At 37.0% G+C, this 22457-nt stretch overlaps 2 protein-coding genes across 26 annotated transcripts in view; one reads left to right on the forward strand and one right to left on the reverse strand.

Moving 5' to 3' along the window:
• Positions 1-22452, reverse strand: part of EFCAB7 (EF-hand calcium binding domain 7) — a 38612-nt gene extending 16160 nt beyond the window's left edge. For 4 of the 22 annotated variants that reach the window (XR_011439382.1, XR_011439381.1, XM_070268921.1 and 1 more), the window contains exons 1-9: positions 21985-22383; positions 20721-20908; positions 17547-17758; positions 16823-16909; positions 16068-16263; positions 15502-15623; positions 6061-6202; positions 2550-2659; positions 69-226 (exon numbers count right to left, since the gene is read on the reverse strand). Coding sequence is in view for 16 of the 22 variants with exons in the window: in XM_070268921.1 (XP_070125022.1) it covers positions 69-226; positions 2550-2659; positions 6061-6202; positions 15502-15623; positions 16068-16263; positions 16823-16909; positions 17547-17758; positions 20721-20907 (1214 nt within the window). In the remaining 6 variants the exon portion in view is untranslated. Of the gene's footprint in view, positions 1-68; positions 227-2549; positions 2660-6060; positions 6203-15501; positions 15624-16067; positions 16264-16822; positions 16910-17546; positions 17759-19175; positions 19376-20720; positions 20909-21444 lie in introns of those variants that run through there. The other 18 variants (XR_011439379.1, XM_070268920.1, XM_014740186.3 and 15 more) reach the window with 8 other exon arrangements.
• Positions 22088-22457, forward strand: part of ITGB3BP (integrin subunit beta 3 binding protein) — a 71995-nt gene continuing 71625 nt past the window's right edge. For 3 of the 4 annotated variants that reach the window (XR_011439386.1, XM_070268945.1, XM_014740089.3), the window contains exon 1: positions 22252-22391. Coding sequence is in view for 3 of the 4 variants with exons in the window: in XM_070268945.1 (XP_070125046.1) it covers positions 22387-22391 (5 nt within the window). In the remaining variant the exon portion in view is untranslated. Of the gene's footprint in view, positions 22392-22457 lie in introns of all 4 variants that reach the window. The other variant, XM_070268941.1, reaches the window with a different exon arrangement.

Below are 22457 nucleotides of genomic sequence, written 5' to 3' on the forward strand. Positions count from 1 at the left end.
GGAGAACAGGTTAGTGATATAAATCCAGTCTAGATGCTACAGTTCTAACCTTAATAAACAAACCTTACCTAAACTCCTGCGTAAGAAGCAGTCCCCCTGTCTCATCTCTGTACACAAGCTGGGCTTCTTCTGCTACTGCTTGTCCTTCTTTCCTCAGCCTACAGCCAGTTGTGGAAGGAATCAACCAGTACATTCCAGGTGCCAGTTCACCAGTCCACCCAAACACCTTTGCTCAAAAGAATTTAAAAAAAACAACCATCACTATGAGTCTTAATGACTTTTAATCTTTCTTCTGAAAGGGAAGCACTACAAGTAATTTTTTTTATCAATATTCACCAATCCTATTATGATTCTATCAATCTTTTACAGGCTTCAAAATCTTTTTGTTAATGGAAACCCTAGTACAAAACCATGAAATGTAGTTCTTTATATATTTTAAAAACAAATACCTAAAACTATAACAGGTAAGAAGTTATATAACTTCGAATTCTTCCCCATTAATCTTCAAAAATGCTTATAATGCAAGTATCTGCAACAGGAAGCAAACAGAAAAATATTAGAATAATTTTTCCAGGTTGCAGTTCCCTAATTTGACTCAAATATAAATATATGATTTTTAAATCATATTTCAATGATATACAATAAAAATTAAATATATTTTAAAAGAGTTCACTACTTGTATGAATTAGCCATATTTGTAAGAATCCAATTACGTGGGCAAAAGAACTGGAATTTCACTATTCTTTATGGAATATGGACTACAAAACAAGATGGCAGAATCCTAGATATACCTACCTCACATAAAATTCTTCTCCTTCACAGGATATTTATAATGAGTGCCAGGACATTTGTATAGGAAAATATTTTATTCTCCTGTTCTATAAAAGAAAGCAAGATGGTCTCTTTCCACAGACCTTCTAGGTGCTTGCTGGAGCCCAATGGCCTCCTGTAAAACCTAGCGGTTGTCTCCGCCAAAGGTACTAAATCTAAGCATTTTCTAGTCGTGTGTAACAGCTAAGCAAACGCTACTTGCCCTTCAGCACAGAATGGCCCGAGAGAATTCTGTCTGGCACTGTGTTAAGAAACTCCTTTCAAAACCCGAGTATATTTTAGGTTATCCTGGGGATTCATACAAAATAAAGTTGCTCATCTGAATTTTGGGTTCAGCTCTTTTTCTGCCCTCACAAGTCAGAGGAACCATAATTGTCCTAAAGTGACCACGTCCTATTTTGATACAAGAAGCAATCCAATAAAACTGAGGGTCACTTTAAAGACTAAAGATTGACCAAATGCATCCTTTGGAAACCATAATCTTTTAGACTGGCCGAGGCAGACTGACACGCAGGAGGGAGAAGCTGTCCTTGCTGCTCCCTGATACACGGGAGCCCGTGAACCTCCCTCACCCCCACACAGAGCCCGCAATCGCCACTGCGGACGGCAGATGGAACGTACGGGCATAAAACTCTCCTCAAAGAAAACAACTGTGAAACTTCAACTAAAACTAAAAAATCCTTTGTAAAGATGACATACTACAGATAAACAGAAGCCTATAATAGTAAAGAGGTAAATAGAAACTCATTCAAACTTTATTACAGGCTTGCTATGTACCAACAATTTTACACACGCAATCTCATAAGAAAGTAATTTTATCCAAAACAAAATGGGAAAAGCTACTGTTTTAGACAGTGTTTTATCTTGAACTTAACTCTGTAGTCAGTTCTGAAGAAGAGTTTCGTCAAAACATTAACTTCTGTCATTTTATGTTTCTGGCCTATAACTATTCTTGTCTGTTAGGAAGCCTACAATAAAGACTTTTATATAACATTCCATCAGGGAAATGTTTGTCTGTCTTTGGACCTATATAAAGATTAAATATGATATTGCAGTAAGCCCTTGAATAGTATTATTCCTGTTGTTGTGTAGCAGATGTATTTTGTAGTCCTCATAAAATAAACGGCCACATTTATGTATCTGCCTCACATATTTGGCCTCTGAGTAAATACATAATTAGAAAAGATCAGAACAACCCCATGGGCAACACATAAAATCATTTAAAAGCATTTCTTCAGATCAATCTATTTTTGAACCCCATAATACGAGTCAAGCCTGAGGGTAGTAATCATGAAGTTTCTCTTCTTTGCAGTAGTAGTATAAGAAACGCAAACATCTAAAGCAACTTTTCCAAAGTCATGAATTGCTTGTATTTAGGGAAAGAAAAATCCACTGGCATCAATCATTTTTATTGAGTATAACAAAAAAAGTTCACATGTGAGACATCAGAGCATTTAGAGAAAAGTGAAGTATAATGTCACACAATTTATAAGTTGTGAAACTAAGACTGCCAATCAATCTTCAATTCTTAAATCTCAGCAAACAAGAATAATTAGTAAAACACATGTAATATGCATAGTGTTAAGTACTGTATATACCTTAATTGGAAGGGAAGATACACAAGTTAAAAAAATAATAAATTTAGAAAAACTATTATTTTCCCCAAATGAGTTCATACTATATTTTTAAATTAAACATTAGAAAATAAATATGTATACTTCTCTATTTTGTAGTTCAGTAAAACACATGAGCTGTAGATTTGCTTGACTTTCATTTTCCTTAAGAATATACAAGGCAGTATCAACTGATAGCCAAGGGGATGGTTTTCCTATAAACAAAAAAACCCAAACATCTCAAAATAGGCAATTACCACTTACTCTTTCCTATCTAAAAAAGACGTTAGCGGTTACTTTCCCCTTTGGATTTTTTTTTTAGAAACACACATCCCATTTTTGTACGTAAACACCATAGTATTTGCCTTAAGGCACATACCTATTACAGTAACCTTGTTAGAAACATTCTCTGTATATATACTTTCTAAAAATCTTAACTTTTCTTAAACTCATCAGAGAGTTTAAGTTTCAGGGCAACCAAGAAACCTGAAATTCAAGGAAAAACAAACCATTTTAAGGAGAGATGGGATGTCAGCACTGACTTACCTGTGGAGGAGCAGAGGAGGAAGAGATGCCAGACCCGTCTATGTGCTGACAACTCCAAAATTTCTACCTCCAGCTAGGGCCTTTCCTCTGAACATAGACTCATATCATCAACTGCCTATTTGACAGTTCCACTTGGATTTCTATATCTAAAACTGACCTTCCACAGCCCTTAAAAAAACTTTCCATCTATATCCTCTTCCCTATCTCAGTTAATAGTAATTCATTTCTTCCAGTTGCTTAGGCCAGAAATCTTGGAATCATCTTTAACTTTTTTCCTCTTTCACATATCATAACCAATCCTAAGTAAATCCTGTGGTTCAACCACAAAATATACCCAGAATCTCTATTTCTTATCCCCTCTACCTCCCGGTTTGAAGCATCCTCAGTCCTCTCCCAGAATTCTGCAACAGCATCCTAGCTGGACTCCTTGATTTCTCCTGAGGACCCTTCAGTCCATTTTCAATACAGCAACCTGGCTGCTCTTGTCAAAATATAAGTCAGATTATGTCCTGTCTCTACTCAAAATCTTCTCATGGAGTAGAGCTGGAAGAGTGTTTCTCCCAACCTAACAATAACAAAAATTGCAGGAATCACAAAATCATAACTTTTCTTGAACCCATCAGAGCTGAGGTCACAGGCCAACCAAGTAGCCTGAAATCCAGGGAAAGACAAACCCTCCCTTCCAAGGAGAGATTTGATGCAAGCACTGGCTTATCTGTGGTAGAGCACAGGAGGACGAGATGTCAGGTACCAAACAAGTGGAAGAAGAAGAGAAAGGGCAGAAGAAATATTTGAAGAAATAAAGGTGGAAATTTTTCTAAAAATAATGAAAGACAACAAGCCATAAATCCAAGAAGCTCAGAGTCCCAAGTAGGACAGGTACAAAAAACCCCCCAAAATACAACCAACAACAGCATAAACCAGAAAAAACACCTAAATACATATTCAACCTGTTGAAAATCAAAGATAAAGAAAAAAATTTTGATGGCAGCCATGGGAAAAACCTCCTAAGGTCTCATTTCTGTGAGTGAAAGCCCAAGTCCTCATTATGGCAAAAATAAAACCACCTGATTTTGTCCTTGCCCGCCCCCGCATCTCCATCTACTATCTCTTCTCACGGACTTCATTCCAGCCACGCTAGCCACTTTGCTGCTCCTCGAACACCAGACACACCCACCTCAGGGCCCTGAACGGAGCGTCCCCTCGACGTGGAGTGCTCTGCCCCTCCTCCACTCTTCACCTACCCCTTCCACCACTCCACACCCACAAAGCTCACTCCCTGCTTTCTAGGAAGACAGCAAATGTGGCTATCCCTCTCTGTGTCCACAGCTCACTCCCTGCTTTCCAGGAAAGACAGCAAATGTGGCTATCCCTCTCTGTACCCACAGCTCACTCCCTGCTTTCCAGGAAGACAGCAAATGTGGCTATCCCTCTCTGTGTCCACAGCGCTTTGCAATGCAACTTCACAGTTCTTCCACCAAGAGATCAAGTCTATTTCTCCACCTTATAAATTTGGCCTTGCCATGTGACTTGCTGTGAACAGGAGAACGTAAGAGAAGTAACGTGGCCATTCTGAGCTCCGGAGTTCCTATGGTGTTCTGCATTCTCTCTCAGGTCCCCGTTGACCATGAAAGTGAGTCCAGGCTAACTTACTAGAGGATAGAGATTACATGAGGCAAAGTCAGGCTGTCTCGGCTGAGACCCTATACAGAGGAGAGCGCCCCACCAAGAGCAGGAAAGCCAGCCACAGCGAACCCGCAGCTGACCACAGATGTACGCATGAGCGAGCCCTACAGAAAAGCCAAGCCTGGCTCAGATCAAAAGAACTGTCCAGCAGATCTACTCATGAGTAAACAAATGTTTGTTTTAAGCCATTGAGTTTTGGGGTAGTTTGGTATGTAGCAGTTGATAATTAATACATATTTTTCAAAGTCTTTGCTCAAATGTCAACTTCCTAATGAAGCACACATTAACACTCCATTTCAAGGGCAACTCATATTCCCTCAGCATTCACAACGCCCTTTCCTTCTGTTTTTCCCACAGCACTTATCACCTTCTAACATAAAACGTCATTTACTGTTTATTATGTTTATTATTTATTGTCTATTTGTCGTTTGGTTTGTTAAGTTCATAAGGGCAGGCATTTTTGCCTTTTTTGTCCTCTGATGTATCTTAAGCACCTGAATGATACTTGATATAGAAGAACCTCAATAAATATTTGATAAATCAATGAATAAAGGAATCATCTTTGTAAGAATATGGAGAATTAACAACTACATTGAATTTCCAGGCCTATTTTGAAAACTTAATCTGAAAAATTGTCATTTAAAAGAGTTAACTACCAAATGTGTTAAGTATCCTACAAGATAATACAGGGATAACTTTCAGAATTTCACTTTAAGGAGGGAAAAAGAATGAGAGTGGGGAAGAATCCTCTAGTAAGAAAATGTTTATATGTAAACACAATAAAAGAAAAAGATGATATTTAGAACAATCACCATTAAAAGATATCTAGGGAAAGCACACTTATAGACACTCTAATTAAAAATTGCATAATAACCATTTTAGACACTAGGAAATTATTAACTTTTATCTAGGATATGTGTACAAAAAAAGAATATTACCATGAATGCAAAGATTATTAGCAAGGATAGAACTTTGAAGGTATTCAAAACTACTTGCAGTTCATATTGTCCCAAATTATGCTCCTATAGAACTTCTCTTAAACATATTAATTTAAAAAATTGATAAATGGAAAAAGCTAACCATAAATTAGCAAGTAAGAAATTAATTCTAAGTCATGAGGAAATCATGTAACATTTTGTTCTTGTTTTTAAATGAATTAAAATAAAACATGTTTTAGACACATACAAAAAGCAATTTACTTGCCTTGCATAAGGCAATAACACAGTCAATGTATAAACTAACTCTTTCTTTCTTTAAATATAACCATATGTTTCTTAGGCAGATTATTTTCTTCACTAACTAGGACTACCAAATACTTACATAAGTATTTTCAAAGAGGGTATAAAGTGATATTTTTAAAAATATACAGAAAATTTGAACTTGCCTTCAGCTTGACTCAGGTTTAAGGGCTTAATTGTTAGATAAACCATGCATCTCTGAGCTATCTGCATCCTGTATTGATGACTCACGATTTCACCATCTTCTTCCAAGAAAAAGCAACCTTTTGATTGTACACATTGCCACTCCTGAAATGAAGAAAACAATTTTCTTCAAACAGTATTTATTAAATCTTCCCAGCATGTATAGCAATGAGAAGAAACTTGAGGAGTACATAAAAGAAATGTCAAGTAGAGCCACTGCCCTCCAGGAATTTGCAACGTCATCAAGAGGTAAAAACAGGCATGACACGATTCGATTATAATTGACAGCAGGCTATGGTTAGGACAAAAGAAGAATTACATATGCAAAATAATATTATAATTCCAGTTCCTAAAATAGTGCCTGGCACATGGCAGGTGCTCAGTAAGTGCTTATTGTCTGACTGACGTGGGGCATCGATATAAACTGAGAAGGCAATCCATGAACTGTAGCTTGAAGGATCAGCAGCATTTAGATAATGAAAAGTGAGGAAAAGAAGAGAAGAAATAAGAAAAATAAAGTTCCTGACAGAGGGAGAAGCATTGAAACAATAAACGAGCTGCTGCAATAATCAGGGTGCGATTAGCTCTTGGAGCACAGCGAGAATGAGGAGGTAAGGACCTCTAAAACTGACGTGTTGAAAGGAAAAGTGATAGGACTTCATATTTAAAAGATTAAGTGACAACCAATTAAGTGTCTCAAGTCTAGGTAACTAAGTGAACACTGAACAAGTTTCACAGCTATAGCAAAATGCTGATAAACATCAGTTTTGAAGAAGACCTTTCTGTAAGATTGTTTCACCATCTCTTAGTCTAGCCAAATGCCTTCTCCTAGTCCAAACTCCTATGTCTGTATGGGATCTCATAACTAAAATTAAGTAAAACTTGAAGATGGCATCTTATGCAGAAAGGAAAGGATTTTTTATTGAAGGTATGAGAAATTGTGCCATTACCATAGATGTGTGCAAAAACCTTTTCACTCTACCATTAGTTGGCTTGCCTACCTATAACGTAAGACATATTTCTGTTCTAATGACTTCTAAAAATAGAATATTAATGAGGTTTTGAAGTGACTTTAACGGATGATTTTTAAAAATTATCTGTAAGTATATTTAGATAAGGTCAAGGCTTTAATAATATTAAGATAATCACTGAAAAGGTGTGCATTAGCTGTATAACAACAATAATATAGTAATATAAAAATATTATTAATCTATTATAGAAGGATATACTACAGCACTGAAAAGGCAAGGACAAACATAATTCACACTGAGATTGATTTCTCGCTCATTTTACAGGCTAAATTATCCTAACATGTACTTACACATCCTTTTTCTATTATATAAATCATAATTATCTTCATATTTTATATTATTTTCACCACATTAAAATACATTTAAAATTAGAAATTTAAAAATAGGAAAAAAATCCCCATAGTTCCACACCCTAGTTTGGTTTTTATGTAATCCTTCCTAATACTGGCCTTATATAAAAATCTATTTCTTACATTCTAATTAACACTATTTTATGTCATAAATGTTATATTTATTAAATGTTATATCCATTTAATGTTACATCCAAAACATTTTGCTACTGAAAAAGAAGAACAAAGTCAGGGGACCACACTTCCTGATTTCAACACTGACTACAAAGCTGTAGTGATGAGAACAGTGCAGTACTGGCATAAAGGCAGAGACCAAAGGAACACATTAGATAGCCCAGCAATAAACTCTTACACATACGGTTAAATAATTTTCAACAAGGGTAACAAAACCATTCAATGGGGGAAAGGATAGTCTTTTCAATAAATAGAGCCAAGAAAAATGGATATCCATATGCAAAATAATTAATTTGGATGCTTACCTTACACCATACATAAAAATTAACACAAAGTGGATGGAAGACCTAAACCTAAGTTCTAAAACTATAAAACTCTGAGAAGAAAACATAGGGGAAAAGCTTCATGGCATTGGCTATGGCAATGATTTCTTATATATGACATCAAAAGTACAGGCAACAAAAGAATATACAGAAAAAATGGACTACATCAAAATTAAAAACCTTTGTGTATCAAAAGTCACTATTAACAATGAAAAGGCAACCCACAGAATGGGAGAAAATATTTGCAAATCACATATCTGAAAATAGATTAATATCCAGAATGTTAAAAATTTCTAGAACTCGGGGCTGGCCCCGTGGCCGAGTGGTTAAGTTCGCGCGCTCCACTGCAGGCGGCCCAGTGTTTCGTCGGTTCGAATCCTGGGTGCGGACATGGCACTGCTCGTCAGACCACGCTGAGGCAGCGTCCCACATGCCACAACTAGAGGAACCCACAACGAAGAATACACAACTATGTACCGGGGGGCTTTGGGGAGAAAAAGGAAAAAATAAAATCTTTAAAAAAAAAAAAAAAAAAAAAAATTTCTAGAACTCAACAACAAAAAACCAAAAAAACCCAATTAAAAAAATGATCATAGGACTTGAATAGACATTTCTCCAAAGAAGACACACAGATAACCAACAGGCACAGGAAAAGACGCTCAGCATGACATCATTAGGGAAATGCAAATTAGAACCATGAGATACCTCTTCATATCCACTAGGATGGCTATAATCAGAAAAACAGAAAATAGTAAGTGCTGACAAGGATATGGAGAAATTAGAACCCTTGTGCATTGCTGGTAGGAATGTAAAACGGTAAAGCGACTGTGGAAAACAGTTTGGAAGTTCCCCAAAAAATTAAGCATAGAATTACTGTATGACCTAGTAATTCCACTTCTGAGTATACACCCAAAACGACTGAAAGCCGAGACTCAAATAAGTATTTGTACACCCATCTTCATCGGTGGAAAGAATCCACACATCCACTGACGGATGAAGGGATAAACAAAATGTGGTATATATACAGAATGGGATATTACTCAGCCTTATAGAGGAAGGAAATTCTGACACATGCTGTGTATGGATGAACCTTAAGGACATTAGGCTAAGTGAAATAAGCCAGATACCGAAGGACAACTATTGTATGATTCCACTATACACAGTCCCTAGAGTAGTTAAATCCAGAGACAGACAGTAGAAGGATGGCTGCCAGGAGCTGAGGGGAGGGAAGCATGGGGAGCCGTTGTTTAATGGGTACAGTTTCAGCTGGGGATGATGAAAAAGTTCTGGAGATGGATGGTGGTGATAGCCGCACAGCAATGTGAATGTATTTAATGCCACAAAACTGTACACTTAAAAATAGTTAAAATGGTAAATTTTGTGTTATATAAGTTTTACCACAATAAGAAAAAGATTTTGCTACGCAATACTCAAATTTTCAATTTAACTGGTTCTATAATTATTCATTGAGTTGGTATACGATTACTTACTTAAATATTTCTAAAATGTTGGACATTTAGGTCATTTCCAATTTCTCATCAGTATAGATGATGCCAAAACGAATACTATTTTGTCTAAATGTTTTTTTTTCTGATGCATAATATCCTTCAGAAGAACTTCTAGGCAAAAAGTATACATATTTTTAAGGCTAACGACATGTGTTCACACATTGCTTTGTAAAACAGTGATGCTAATTTTACAGCACTCCCATTGGTGTATAACAATTTTACCATTACACAACTTAATAGTGTTATAATTAAAAACCTGGGTGGTGGTGGGGGGTAATTTCTGGAGCAAGATGTGGGTACAGAAAATATTCAGTATACTATTCTATATATTTTTCTATATGGTATTGTAATGGATTTTCTGTTAATTTAAATTTCTCTGATTACTAGCAAGGTTGAACATTCCCCCACGTGTTTACTACTTCTGTCTCCTTTGTGTGACCTGCCTATTCATCCCCTACTCTCCTAGCTCTGTTGCAGACTTGGTATTTTTCTTACATATTTTAGTAAACTCTTTTGACTATTTTAGATATTAACCACCCTTTGTAAGGTTTGATGCATTTCCTTTTATTTCAGTTTTGGTTATTTTTCAACTTATGTAAGTTTTCCATTTTTATATTCATCTTTTCTTTGGCGCTTTCTCCTTAAACTGAATTTTAAGAAATTACCATTATTGTGAACTATTACTCAAACTTACAGTCAGTCATTAAGCACAAGCGCTGTCACCCCTTTGGGGTATAAAAGATACGGGTACTTCTAATTCTGAGGAATTAAAATGTGACCTTAAATTACTGGAATTCATCTTGATAAACATATTGCCCATGACAGAAACAAGTCACCATATATATTTTAACAAAATCCCTATGAGGCAATATGGGGTAGATATAAATTAGTCATTTTAAAAAACAGAGAAATTGAGGTACCCAGAGGCTCTACGGGTGCAGAGTTCTACAAGGAGTTTGTAGAAATATTAGGTCTAGAGTCTAAGACCTTCGGATGAATGCTTTTACCATTAGATCATGTTTCCAAAAGAAAATATACTCCGGGTACTAAACTCAAGATTCTTATAACAATGAGCTTTAAACTTGGGCTTGAGCCAGAAGTTCAAGTTCCGCTATTAACGATGAGCAAGAGTATGGACAGACTGTCAATTAGCCTCCCTGTAAATCTCCTGGATGGGAATCTATTATGGACTAACAACACAGGCTGACATCCCCCCAAAGCCAACTGGCCTTATTTAATATAATCAACTCGACCTTGGAAGACAACTGCTACAGAGGAGAAAGGAAAGATAGATGGTGTATAGATCAGTTACCCTTTCAGACAGTTTGAACTAAGATTCTGACACCTAGTATAAAACATCTAGAATACGTTCCTCTCAATCAATTTTGACTATAGCATTATCGTACAGAATTTCGCCTAATATATTTCATGAATATATTTTTTACATTTACCCATCTGGAATGGTAAGGGATACTAGTTTAGAATTACAGACTATTAGGTAGTAGGTAGAAATCTAAAAAGCGGGGCCAGCCCTGTGGCTGAGTGGTTAGGTTCGCACGCTCCGCTTCGGCTGCCCAGGGTTTCACCAGTTCAAACCCTGGATGCGGACATGGCACCGCACATCGAGCCATACCGAGGCAGCGTCCCACATGCCACAACTAGAAGGACCCACAACCAAAAATACACAACTAGGTACTGGGGGGCTTTGGGGAGAAAAAGGAAAAAATAGAATCTCAAAAAAAAAAAATCTAAAACGTAATCCAGCCCAGACTTCTCTTTTGATTGATGAAAGTCTGAGAAGTGAAGTGATATGCTTAAGTCACAATTCTCGTTGATTGCAGAGCCACAGCTGAAACCTAGGTCTCCTTACTTTCTCTCCAAACTACCAGCTATATTCAAAATTCTGCTCTTTTTCACACTTAAATATCTGCCATGATTTTTTTTTTTTTTTTTGGTGAGGGAGATTGGCTCTGAGCTAACATCCATGCCAATCTTCCTCTATTTTGTATGTGAGATGCTGCCTCAGCATGGCTTGATGAACAGTGTGTAGGTCTGTGCCCAGGATCTGAACCTGTGAACCCCAGTCCACTGAAGCAAGTGTGCAAACTTAACCACTCACTACACAACCAGGCCGGCCCCTGCCATGAATTTTTTAAAAGTTAGTATTTAAACAAACTTCAGGTTTAAGAAGTTATTATAACAAAAATACGATAAAGCATTATCATTTGGAATTATCCATATATTGAAGTATTAAGATAAGCATAATTTTCTGGTTTTCATACTAAAAAAACTTCAGATTTTAGCAGCTGGAAATTCCTTAAATTTGTGTTATAATCATGGGTGTAGCAGCCCCCGTCCCTCAGTTAAAAAAATGTTTAAATGAAATTAAAAAATAATGCACTTTGCCTGGTACACTGTTAGTGAACATAATCTGTGGCATTTGGGAAACTCGAAGATGGAAAAATTTTTCAAGGTGCTTACAGTATTTCTGGGGGCAGTGCCAGGGCTGGCAGGAGACACCTTTACAAAATTTAGCTGGGGAGAGAGTTAATAGAGGTCTTTCTATTCTAATTCTTTCTAATTCTAGAAAAGTTGCAGAGAGAAAGGAGTTTATAAGTTTGTCTAGAAAGGCAACTAACCTGTACAGCACATTGCACATTACCAAGGCTGGACAACAGCAGGACGGGAGCTCTTACAAAACTTGCACAGCACAATGCACGTTACCAAGGCTGGACAACAGCAGGACGGGAGCTCTTACATAAGCTGCACAGCTCAATGCACATTACCAAGGCTGGACAACAGCAGGACGGGAGCTCTTACATAACCTGCACAGCACAATGCACGTTACCAAGGCTGGACAACAGCAGGACGGGAGCTCTTACAAAACTTGCACAGCGCAATGCACGTTACCAAGGCTGGACAACAGCAGGACGGGAGCTCTTACATAACCTGCACAGCACAATGCACGTTACCAAGGCTGGACAACAGCAGGACGGGAGCTCTTACAAAACCTGCACAGCACAATGCACGGTTACGAAGGCTGGACAACAGCAGGACGGGAGCTCTTACAAAACAGAAGTAAAATTAATGCCGCATTACTTATATCAACCAAACTTCAGCGTAATTGTCAGACTATTCTGAAAACTAACATTCCTAGGAGAATTTGTAGCTCTCCTGTTTAAAAGGAAGCATTCAAATTTTTAAGGTCTGCTATTGTGTGAAACACACAACGCTTATTCAACCTAAATTTCCTTTAAAACAAACAGGCTTTCAATTACACAAAGCTTCTTCTCTAGGACCTAGACTAAAAAGTTATGAATTAAAAGAAAAAAGTACTGACAAATTGGCTGGCTCATTCAAATAAATCAGTTTGAAAGGATTATAGATTAAGTTGACAATTTGAGTATTATGAGAAAAATGGAAGAAGGCTGAGCTTTAAGAAAATTTTTAGAATGAGAGAGTAAGAAATTCCATGTATGATTAATCTTTTGACAATATAAAGCAGAAATAAAATAGTAGCTTGTAATTCTTATATATGGCATAAGGTGGTGCTATATTCTACCAATTCAGGTAAATTCACATAAAAGGAAAAAGAACTGTTAATTCATTTATTTGTCACATACAAATTTTACTTGTTTTCATTATATTTATTTTATTTTCATTAAAAATAGTCAGGTTGAAAATTCTACCTATCAAAAAACTTAAACAGGGGCCAACCCGGTGACGTAATGGTTAGGTTTGTGTGCTCCACTTCGGCGGCCCAGGGTTCACAGGTTCGGATCCTGGGTGTGGACCTACACACCGCTCGTCAAGCCATGCTGTGGCCGCGTCCCACACACAAAATAGAGGAAGACTAGCACAGACGTTAGGTCAGCGGCAATCTTCCTCAAGTGAAAAGAGGAAGATTGGTAACAGATGTTAGCTTAGGGACAATCTTCCTCAAACAAAAAAAAACACCACAAACTTAAACATATCAGTAGAGTTACATTTTTCTTGGAACACTGTAGGGAACATGATTTAACACACAATTCTGTATTATTATTAAAGTTAAGGCGAGGTAGAATTATTAAGCAGTAGATCTGCCAAAGACTTAGTCAGAGGAGGAATCTATACATCACCATCATCACTGTTGTGTTTTCTAAAGCTATCTCACGTCACATACTTACTAGAGAGCTATTTGCTTTTCATTAAGACAAGCAGGTAAGCAGATAGTTACTGAACTTTTTGTTATTAAAGAATTATAAACTGTAAGTACTTAAAAACAAAAGGTTAAATATATAATTTATAAATGAAAAATTGATTTGGATTGCCACCTAATTGACAAGTTGAAATGATCAACATTTTGAAAATACAGAAATTTTTGTAACAAAATTATTATTTGGAACCTTCACAAAAATTAAGTTAGACAACCATTTCAAGTTTAAAATGTTTATATTTGTATTGTCATAAATATAGACATATATATAACATATATGTTGCACACCATATTCGTATACATGTTGAATAACATATATGTTACACAACACATATATATGTAAAACCATATGTAGGCATATTTTAATTAGAAGTCTGGATAGAGGAAATAGTGCGTCTCTGGAGTTTGCGACTCATGTTTTGGGGCTTTCTCTAATTCTAGTCATGATTGAGGAGAAGCCATTGAAGTAATTCCCCTCTCAAGAAAAACTCCTAATGCTCCTTGCACATTACAAAACCTAAGCAAACGGAGAGAATTCAGGATTAAAAAGAGAATAGTGATTTAGCACCTACATATGGTCTATGGAAAGAAATACATGTACAGTCCCTGTAAGGGTCTTATTTTCTTCCAGTAATTCAGGCCCTTTACCAACCGTGTGGATTCATGGTTTAAAATCTGGCTTATCAGACCCCATCACAACAATTTTCTAATTTCTGAAAGAGCCTTCTTCTCTGTTCCAATCCCATACATGTTCATTCCACATGAAATCGAGATACCAAAACTCGTTTAAAATAGATTTAAAGTACTTGAAGAAAACTAACTTAACAAACCTCTTAGTAACTTATTCTGTCAATTTCGATGAAAACAAATTAGATAATAACTATATTCACAACCAAGTACTTCTCAGAGTTGTTATGAAATTCAATATAAAAAATCTATGAAATTTATTAAAAAATACAAAAGACTTCCATTGGCAGAAAATAATATTGTTGGAACACTAAATATTGTGTGTGAACATGGTGGACATGCACACCAAATTGCTTAGGGTGCATAGATTCCTAAACAGTCTGAACAAAATTCCTTGGAGATAATGTTTTAAAATTTTAATATAGAACAAATGTCACTGTCTAGCAATTTAAAGATATAAGGGACTTCAGAGTTCAATAACAAATACAGAGTTGTTATTTGAAACAAAAATGTAGCTCTTGAGAACAATCAGTTCCGTTTTCCAACAGCGGTTACAGTGTGCGGTCATAACCATCTCTCCCCCTTCCACAGAGGTCTCCAGGCACACATTTTTAATGTACCCTAGTAGTTTCCAGTTAATGTTTTATATTTCTCTAGCTATTATTTTCTGTTGAAAGAAAACTAGTAAAGGTTGAGTCTAGAAAGGGAAAACAAAGGAAGAAGATCAATATTAACACTCTAAAAATATTGACTTAGCAAAGAGTCTTTGTTATCTGTCTCTCATAGGAACGGATATTGAATGAATGCTTTATTTATAAGAAACATCTATGGAAAGTGTTTGTTAAACAAAACAAAAAAATTGCTTGGCAAAGCACCTAATTAGATAATCTATTCATCAAGTCTGGAAATTGAAGAGTCATCATTTTCAAACTGAAGACTTTTTAATAATATTCTTATTTGTCATTTGTACTTCAAAAGTATTAGAACTGGCTTATAGGGTAGAAGTGCTGCAACACACAGAAAAACCTCAATTATTTCACAAACTTTACTGGTTCTCTCTAAATGCTACGTAGTTGTTAAGTTTAACGCCAAATTTTTTCAGAAAAAGTTGTATCTATTAATTTAAAATACTATACCTTTACTGAGTTTGGCTCAGTTAACTTTGAGTTTCGGTTACTATTAGCACCCATTGTAACTGTGAAGGAGACAGATGTTTTGAACTTTCTAGTTGTTGCCAGTAAGGAACTCCTGGTGTCACCTGTAACAAGTAATAGTTATTTGGTCTCACATTAGGAAAAGTTGTCAAGGAGATTTGTTTCTAAACACAGTGTAGTAGAAAAAGTCTGTGTATTTATTTAGTTCTCTTTGTTCTTCCTATTGAAATAAAGTCAGAAGTTTTATCTTTATTGGGCTTTAACGGTCCCTAATTTATGGGCTACTAATAGGATTCTTTATTTCAATATGTCACCTCTTAACCTGAAATTTTAGTTTTAATAAAATAAAATGAGCATAGCCAAGTCAAGCTCCATAATAAAATTTTACTTCAATAGATTTTTACAGCTAAGAGAGTCTAAAAAGGGTAGCTGACAAAAGTAGGCTTCTCATTTGTTTTATCACTGACAAAGCAGGATGAAAGGAAAAACTGATCTGAATACGTCCCTCCATTCTTGATCAAGAAACCCTGAGTGTCAAAAGTAAATACCTTTATTTGTGAACGTGTCCTCGTCACTTCTTCTCATGATTCTAGGCGATGGTTTGGGTACTGGTGAGGGTTCCCTTTCAGGGGACGCTTCGATGTGGCTTCCAAAATGTTGACGCTTCAGTTTACTGTCAACTTCCAGTTTTTCTAGAGCAGTTTTGAGACATTGCTCGTTGGTTGTCAGATATAACTTACAAAACTACAGGAAATAAAAAAGTAGTCCAGTGGGTACAACACTCAATCACATATTTGGGAGGGGAAGACAAATGCACATTAGTAGGCAAGGGGTAGACTGTGGATGGAATATATTTTCTCTTGAACTAGGCTACTCATTTTATTTTCTTGAATCAGATTGACCACCCTCAAGTGACCCAGTGAAATGTATCCACGAGTCAAGGAGGAGGTCACACTCCGAGTGAAAATAAAATGTCACACAAAGAGAGGTGATTTATATTTTTTTACAAGATGTGTAGAATTGCATTTGTTCTAAATAATTTTTACGATTCTTCCACCCCAGAAACAGCATATTTCTGCAGAGAGTCTCTGTTTGTGTGTGTGTACATATATGTATTTTAACTTGGTTGTATTACTTTTAATATAGTCATCAGATTACAAGTGTGGGACTGGAGAAATTAAACTTCAAGTATAATTAGTACACAATATATAAGTATGTCATTACCAATATTAAAAAGATGTACCCCTTTAAAAATACTTCTCCTACACAGTAAGCCAATTTACATCAATATGAGCCTACGCACCTTGATGTAGTCAAACTTGCCATCAGCATTTACATCAGCCAAATTTACTATGGCATTTACTTCTTCTCTAGTCATCTTCTCACCTCTCTGAAAAAACAAGATTTATTTTAAAGCAACATGTCTGTCACTTTGTTATGCATGAGGAGAGTGGAAATCCATTTTAATCTTTTTCACAAGTTTGAATATATGGTTTCATTATAAATCTCAGAATGAGTATTATGTCAAGCAAGAATGAAACTGTTATACAAAATAAAATTTCACAATTTTATTAAATTTTGTTAAAGTGTGCTGAATTTCAGTTTACTAAATTTCAACAACATATATCACAGATCCAGTAATAACTACTATTGAATTTAGAGTAATGATACTTTCTCACATTGTACCAAGACGCAGACTGGATTCCTAAGCCTATTGATGCTGTTTATCTTTTACTTATCACATATGAACCTATCACTGATTTACAGAGTTCTCAGAAGGAAAGAATTGCAGAGGAGCACAAGGGGATTGCAGCATGGGCTCAATTTTATACTTTATCTTTTATTTACAAAGCACCTTTCATCCAGAAGGATCCTTAAGCACTTTATAAACAACATACATATGATTCATTTCACCTGCCAGTGAAACACTTATTTTTAATGTAGACTTTGGTGGTCAAAGCTAGATTCTAAGTTGTTTTGCAAAATATGCATATTACAGATATGCATATCTGTATTACAGATCTTACCTTTGTTAGAAGTTTATAAAGGTCAGTGTGTAAAATAGAGCCATCATCATTTACATCTAATTGCTTAAATGATTTTAGCAGTTCTGCTTTTGAAGTAGGTTTCTCCTTCCTTAAAATTATACAAAAATCATCAAAATTCAGTTTGGCAGTTTGAGGAGTCCAATACTTATTAATGGTCTTTTGGGATGGATTTCTTCCTGCATGCTGAAGAGCTGCCCAATAAAACAAGTATTATTTGTTATAGTAACATCTATATTGGAATTTAAGTGTATTTTTTCTTTAAATCATTATATATTACAATATTATACAAAAGTTCACATATACCAATACATTACCTTTGGTGTGGATAACCTAGTGATATTAACGTATGCCTGACTTTCAAAAATGAAAAATATCTGTTATCAGCTAAAGATTCTTGATTTATTAATATCAGAATTAAATAGATTTTTCCTATTCTGACACTTGTTTCTCAATCTACATAGTTTAATTAACTGATAATACCTGATTTACTTCATAAGAGTGCTTGCAGAAAAAAAAAAGATTAAAAATAACTATCCACTTAACTGTTTGAGGACATAAGAATAACCACAAAAAGTATAAATTATTACTTTTTCTGGCTCAACAAATCTCTTAATGAGGAGATTGTTAGTTTGAGAATATTACTATCAAGCCATAATATCTAAAATGTTCATCATTGCTAGACACTAGAGTTTCAAGAACATTAATCATGTGTCAAATGTCAAACATATGCATAAAAAGTATCTGCTTTAAGTTATAATCCCGCTAAAAATCAGGAAGGTCAACATACTTTGAGAGAAGACTACTATAGAAATGCAACGGTCAAATTATTCTTTTTAACCAAAACATTTAAAAATAGTCCTATAGCCAGTTATTCATAAGAAATGCCTATTATAAAAGCTATGACCTTACAGGCACGAAAAGCAAAGAATTACGATGTGAGAAGGGCTTCATATGTTTGCATACGTCCTATCACACTAAGATATAACAGTTTTATTAAACAATTATGGATATTCTGTACAATTGAATAGGAATAACTTGGTAACTTGCAAATAAACAAATCTCTGCATATTAAGCTTTAACACTATCTAAAATGAACCAGTGATAAGTTTCCTAGAACTACAGGAGGGATTAACAGAATTTTTAAAGGTATGACTGTCCTGAATTGTGCTAGCAACTTCTATTATAAAACTTTATATTTGATACTTCCAACTTTTTTAGGTGAGATTTCACAATATCTCTGCATTGTCAGTAAGCATTAAAAAGTGATAATCTGGATATTCTACAATTTAACGTAATAAGGATTAATATATATAAAACAATAACTAAAGAAATATGCTCAAGGAGATAGAAATCAGATCAGGGTAATAAATACAGACATTTCTGAGTCATTTTATTGAGCATTCATTGTGGACAGCATAATACAGGGTGATTTTTTTTTCAGAGATACAAACTTCTTGGTTCCTAAGAAATTTTATAATCTAAATAGGAAGTCTACACCTGAAGTGTAAAATTGCTACCTGTGGTCGTGGTTTATGTTTAACAACATATTAGAAGTCCATAGACTAAGAGAAATGTTCCCACCCTTCAGCTTACATCAGAGTATCATACCTAGATGAACTTTGGCACAGGAACAAGATAATCATCTAGAGGTGACTTTCAGAGCTAAGAAAAAGTTGTAGGCCTGGTGAATTTTCCATTCACCTAGAAAGCCTTTGTGGAAATTGGTAGCACTGGAGATAACATGACTCTTTTCTTATTTCCACAGGTTTATTCTGGATGTAGAGAAAAGCCCTGACTGCCATGCCACCCTAGGAATAAAAGATAAGTAAGCATTTTGCCTAGGGCATAAACGGACAATTCCTTAATTCATCTATCAAGAGAACCAGGGAAAAGGCAGACATGTTTTAGGATGCCGTCCCCAGCCAACCTCCATCCTCTAAAAGCTGGGAGTAGGACATAAACGAAGTTGTGATTTGAAGCCCATGTGAAAGAAAATGGTATTTTCTGTCTAGCTTTGGGAAACAAGCGTGTAACTCTTTCCCACAAGTGGCAGCTCAGCATACACTTGTTGCTATCTTTAATAACAAAATATTTTTTAAATGTATTGTTAATTACAGAATTTTCTCAATAAAATTAATTATGTCAAAACATGTACTCAGTAAGCAGACATTCTTGTCTAAAAAATAGGTATAACTTAGTAACCTACTAACTTAACTTTAATCTCTAGTTACAGAATTAGTTGGAGCCTATGATTTAAGTCTAATAACAGTAAAAACATTATGTAACTGACGTTTAAAGTTTTACACCAAGATACTGATCTTTTGCCAGGGTTTACTTTAAGCTTTGACATGAGTCTATAATACCTGTATTACTTGTAAGTTGGAAAAAAAAAAAAAAAAAAGGAACTCTACAGCTAAATCTAAATGTCAGATTTTTTTATTTAAAGAAACTGCTCTAAAGTTGGCAAAATAATTCTCTACTCACAAAGTTAGTAGCCTCAAGGAAACTGACATGACCACTCAGTGTTACCTGGTATTGCCGTTCACCTTTTGAGGCTAAAGACCTCCAAGTCATTAGATACACCTGGCAAGACCAAATTCATTGATTTGGGGGATATTTGCAACCAGAGGAATACAAGATATGCTAACGGAGAGAAGCAAAAAAAAAGACCAACCCTCCTCCCAACAAAAAACAAAAAAAAACAAAACCAAGAGGAACTGTTATTTCTCTTTTAGAATTTTACTTATTTCCTAATACTTCTCTTTTATAATCATTCAATCCATTTTTATATATCCTTTACATTTTCCCCAGTACAGGTCAAATTCAGAGTAGTGATTCAGATGCCCAAAGTGTTTTAATTCTATTATAAATCTTAAAATACCAAAATGAGAATTAGAAAAAAAAACTTTAAGCAAGTAACTGATGGAAGCTATAAAAATATTAACCTAGTCTGTAAAAACATTGAAAGTTTTGTGCTGAAGCTCCTAGAATATGTAACTATATAAAATGGCACAATAGCATAATGTAGTCCCGTTGCTCAAGCTTCACTAAGAAATTGAAATGATTCCACAACGTAACTCTAATTCCAGTCTTTCTGATCTCTTAACTTTCAACAAATAAGGCAAAAAAATTAAATGTTAAAAAAAGTTTTACCTAAGTAAAGCTGATCTTTAGAAATAATGTTTTCTAAGCTGCTTTTGAAAACAGTTAGGTAGGCAGCTCTACAATTCATATAAAATATTTCCTCTTCAGTTAGTGGGAATCTCTTTGATCGAGGACTCTCTGAGAGCGTTGATTTCTGACTGGAGAAAGCTGCGTCACTTCCTGGACTGATGGCCATTCTATCAGAAGATAATTTTAAAATTTGTTTTAGGCAATGTTAACCCCCTAAAATGCAAACGGAATCTCGCCTTTCAAATTGGGGGGGGGGCGGGGGGGGCAATCAAGACAAAGTTTTTGTAAGTGTAAAAAAAGACGAACATTATAACATTGTTGTATTATCATATGTTAAACTAGGATAAGCCTTCTGCACTCGATTTCTAAATATATATATTACAGATATATTCTATTCTATATAGTTATATACAGAATATATAATGTTATATATTCTATTATACAAATATTTAGAAATGTATTTAGGATTTCTAAATATATGTATTTTGAAATATACATATATATACATATACATATGAAAGAGCCAATAGAACAAAGCCAAAACAAAGATGTAACATAACTACAAAAGCATCAAACAAGCTAATACATGTGAAGCATACACATCAGTGTCTGGTACACAATAAGGACTAAATAAACTGTAGGTAGCGTGCAACGCCACAATAATGAGAATTTGGACATAAGGAGATTGGCAGCTGGCATCCACCTGCACGGCAGGGTCGACCAGGTGACTTCGCTAACACCTCAGTGACAGAGCCCACATTTTAAACGACTGATTTTTAAGCAGCCCCGTTTTCAGCATTTCGCGAGATTTCCTAACGAGAACGTGCTGGGGTGGCCCGGCGCCTCCGCTTGGAGCTCAAGCAGCCGCCCGACATCCCGATTCGGCCCGCCGAGGCGGCCAGGCCTTTCCGTCCGGCCCGGACGCGGACGGCGAGGGGCCGGGGCCGGGCGGTCAGCGGCCCTCCCTCGCGTGCCGGGCCGGACCCCCGCTGAGCGCCGCCGAGGCCGGGCCGGGGCCGGAGCACGCGCGCGAACGGGCCCGAGACGCCGGCCGCGCGCAGGACACAGACCCTCAGGGCCATGGCGGGGCACACCCCTGCGTGGCGGCGTTCACCGCTCCATCCGGGGACCCCGGACACGAGCAGCACACAGCGGGGGGCGCCGCCCGCTACCTGCCTGCGTCCGGCACCAGCCCGCCTGCCCCTCGCCTCTGCCGCCGCCGGCCTCGCCCGCCTCCAGTTACCATGGCAACTGTGCCTCGCCGCCGCCGGAAGTACAAGGCGGAGCACCGCCCCAAGCGGTCCGGCTGGAAATGTAGGGAGGGGAGACCCGGAGAGGCCCTAGACGGTTCTGTGCTCTTCTCTGGGGCTGTTGCCGCCGGAGTCGTGAGAGGAAGTCCTGGGCTGCCCCGGCGGGACCTCGCTGGCGTCGCGGGCGTAGACCACCCCTGCCCGCTTCCCCGCGGACCGTCGGAGCCCGCGTCGCGGGGCGGCTGTTTCCGGGGGGCCGCCTTGAGGTGACGCCGCGTCGGGCGCCCGCGCTTTTTGGGCCCGGCGGCGACCTGGGCCGGTCGTATCTTGGAAGAGGCGGCTCCGGCAGTGCCGCCCCGGTGGGGCTAACCTGGTGCGGCTAACCTCGTGCTGACATGCCGTAGGTATCACGCCGTCGTGGGGCCGCGCGCCCTCGCCTCCGGCCTCCGAGGCCCCCGGACGGGTC

The sequence above is a fragment of the Equus caballus genome, chromosome 5 (assembly GCF_041296265.1).
Source record: "Equus caballus isolate H_3958 breed thoroughbred chromosome 5, TB-T2T, whole genome shotgun sequence".
NCBI lineage: Eukaryota > Metazoa > Chordata > Mammalia > Perissodactyla > Equidae > Equus > Equus caballus.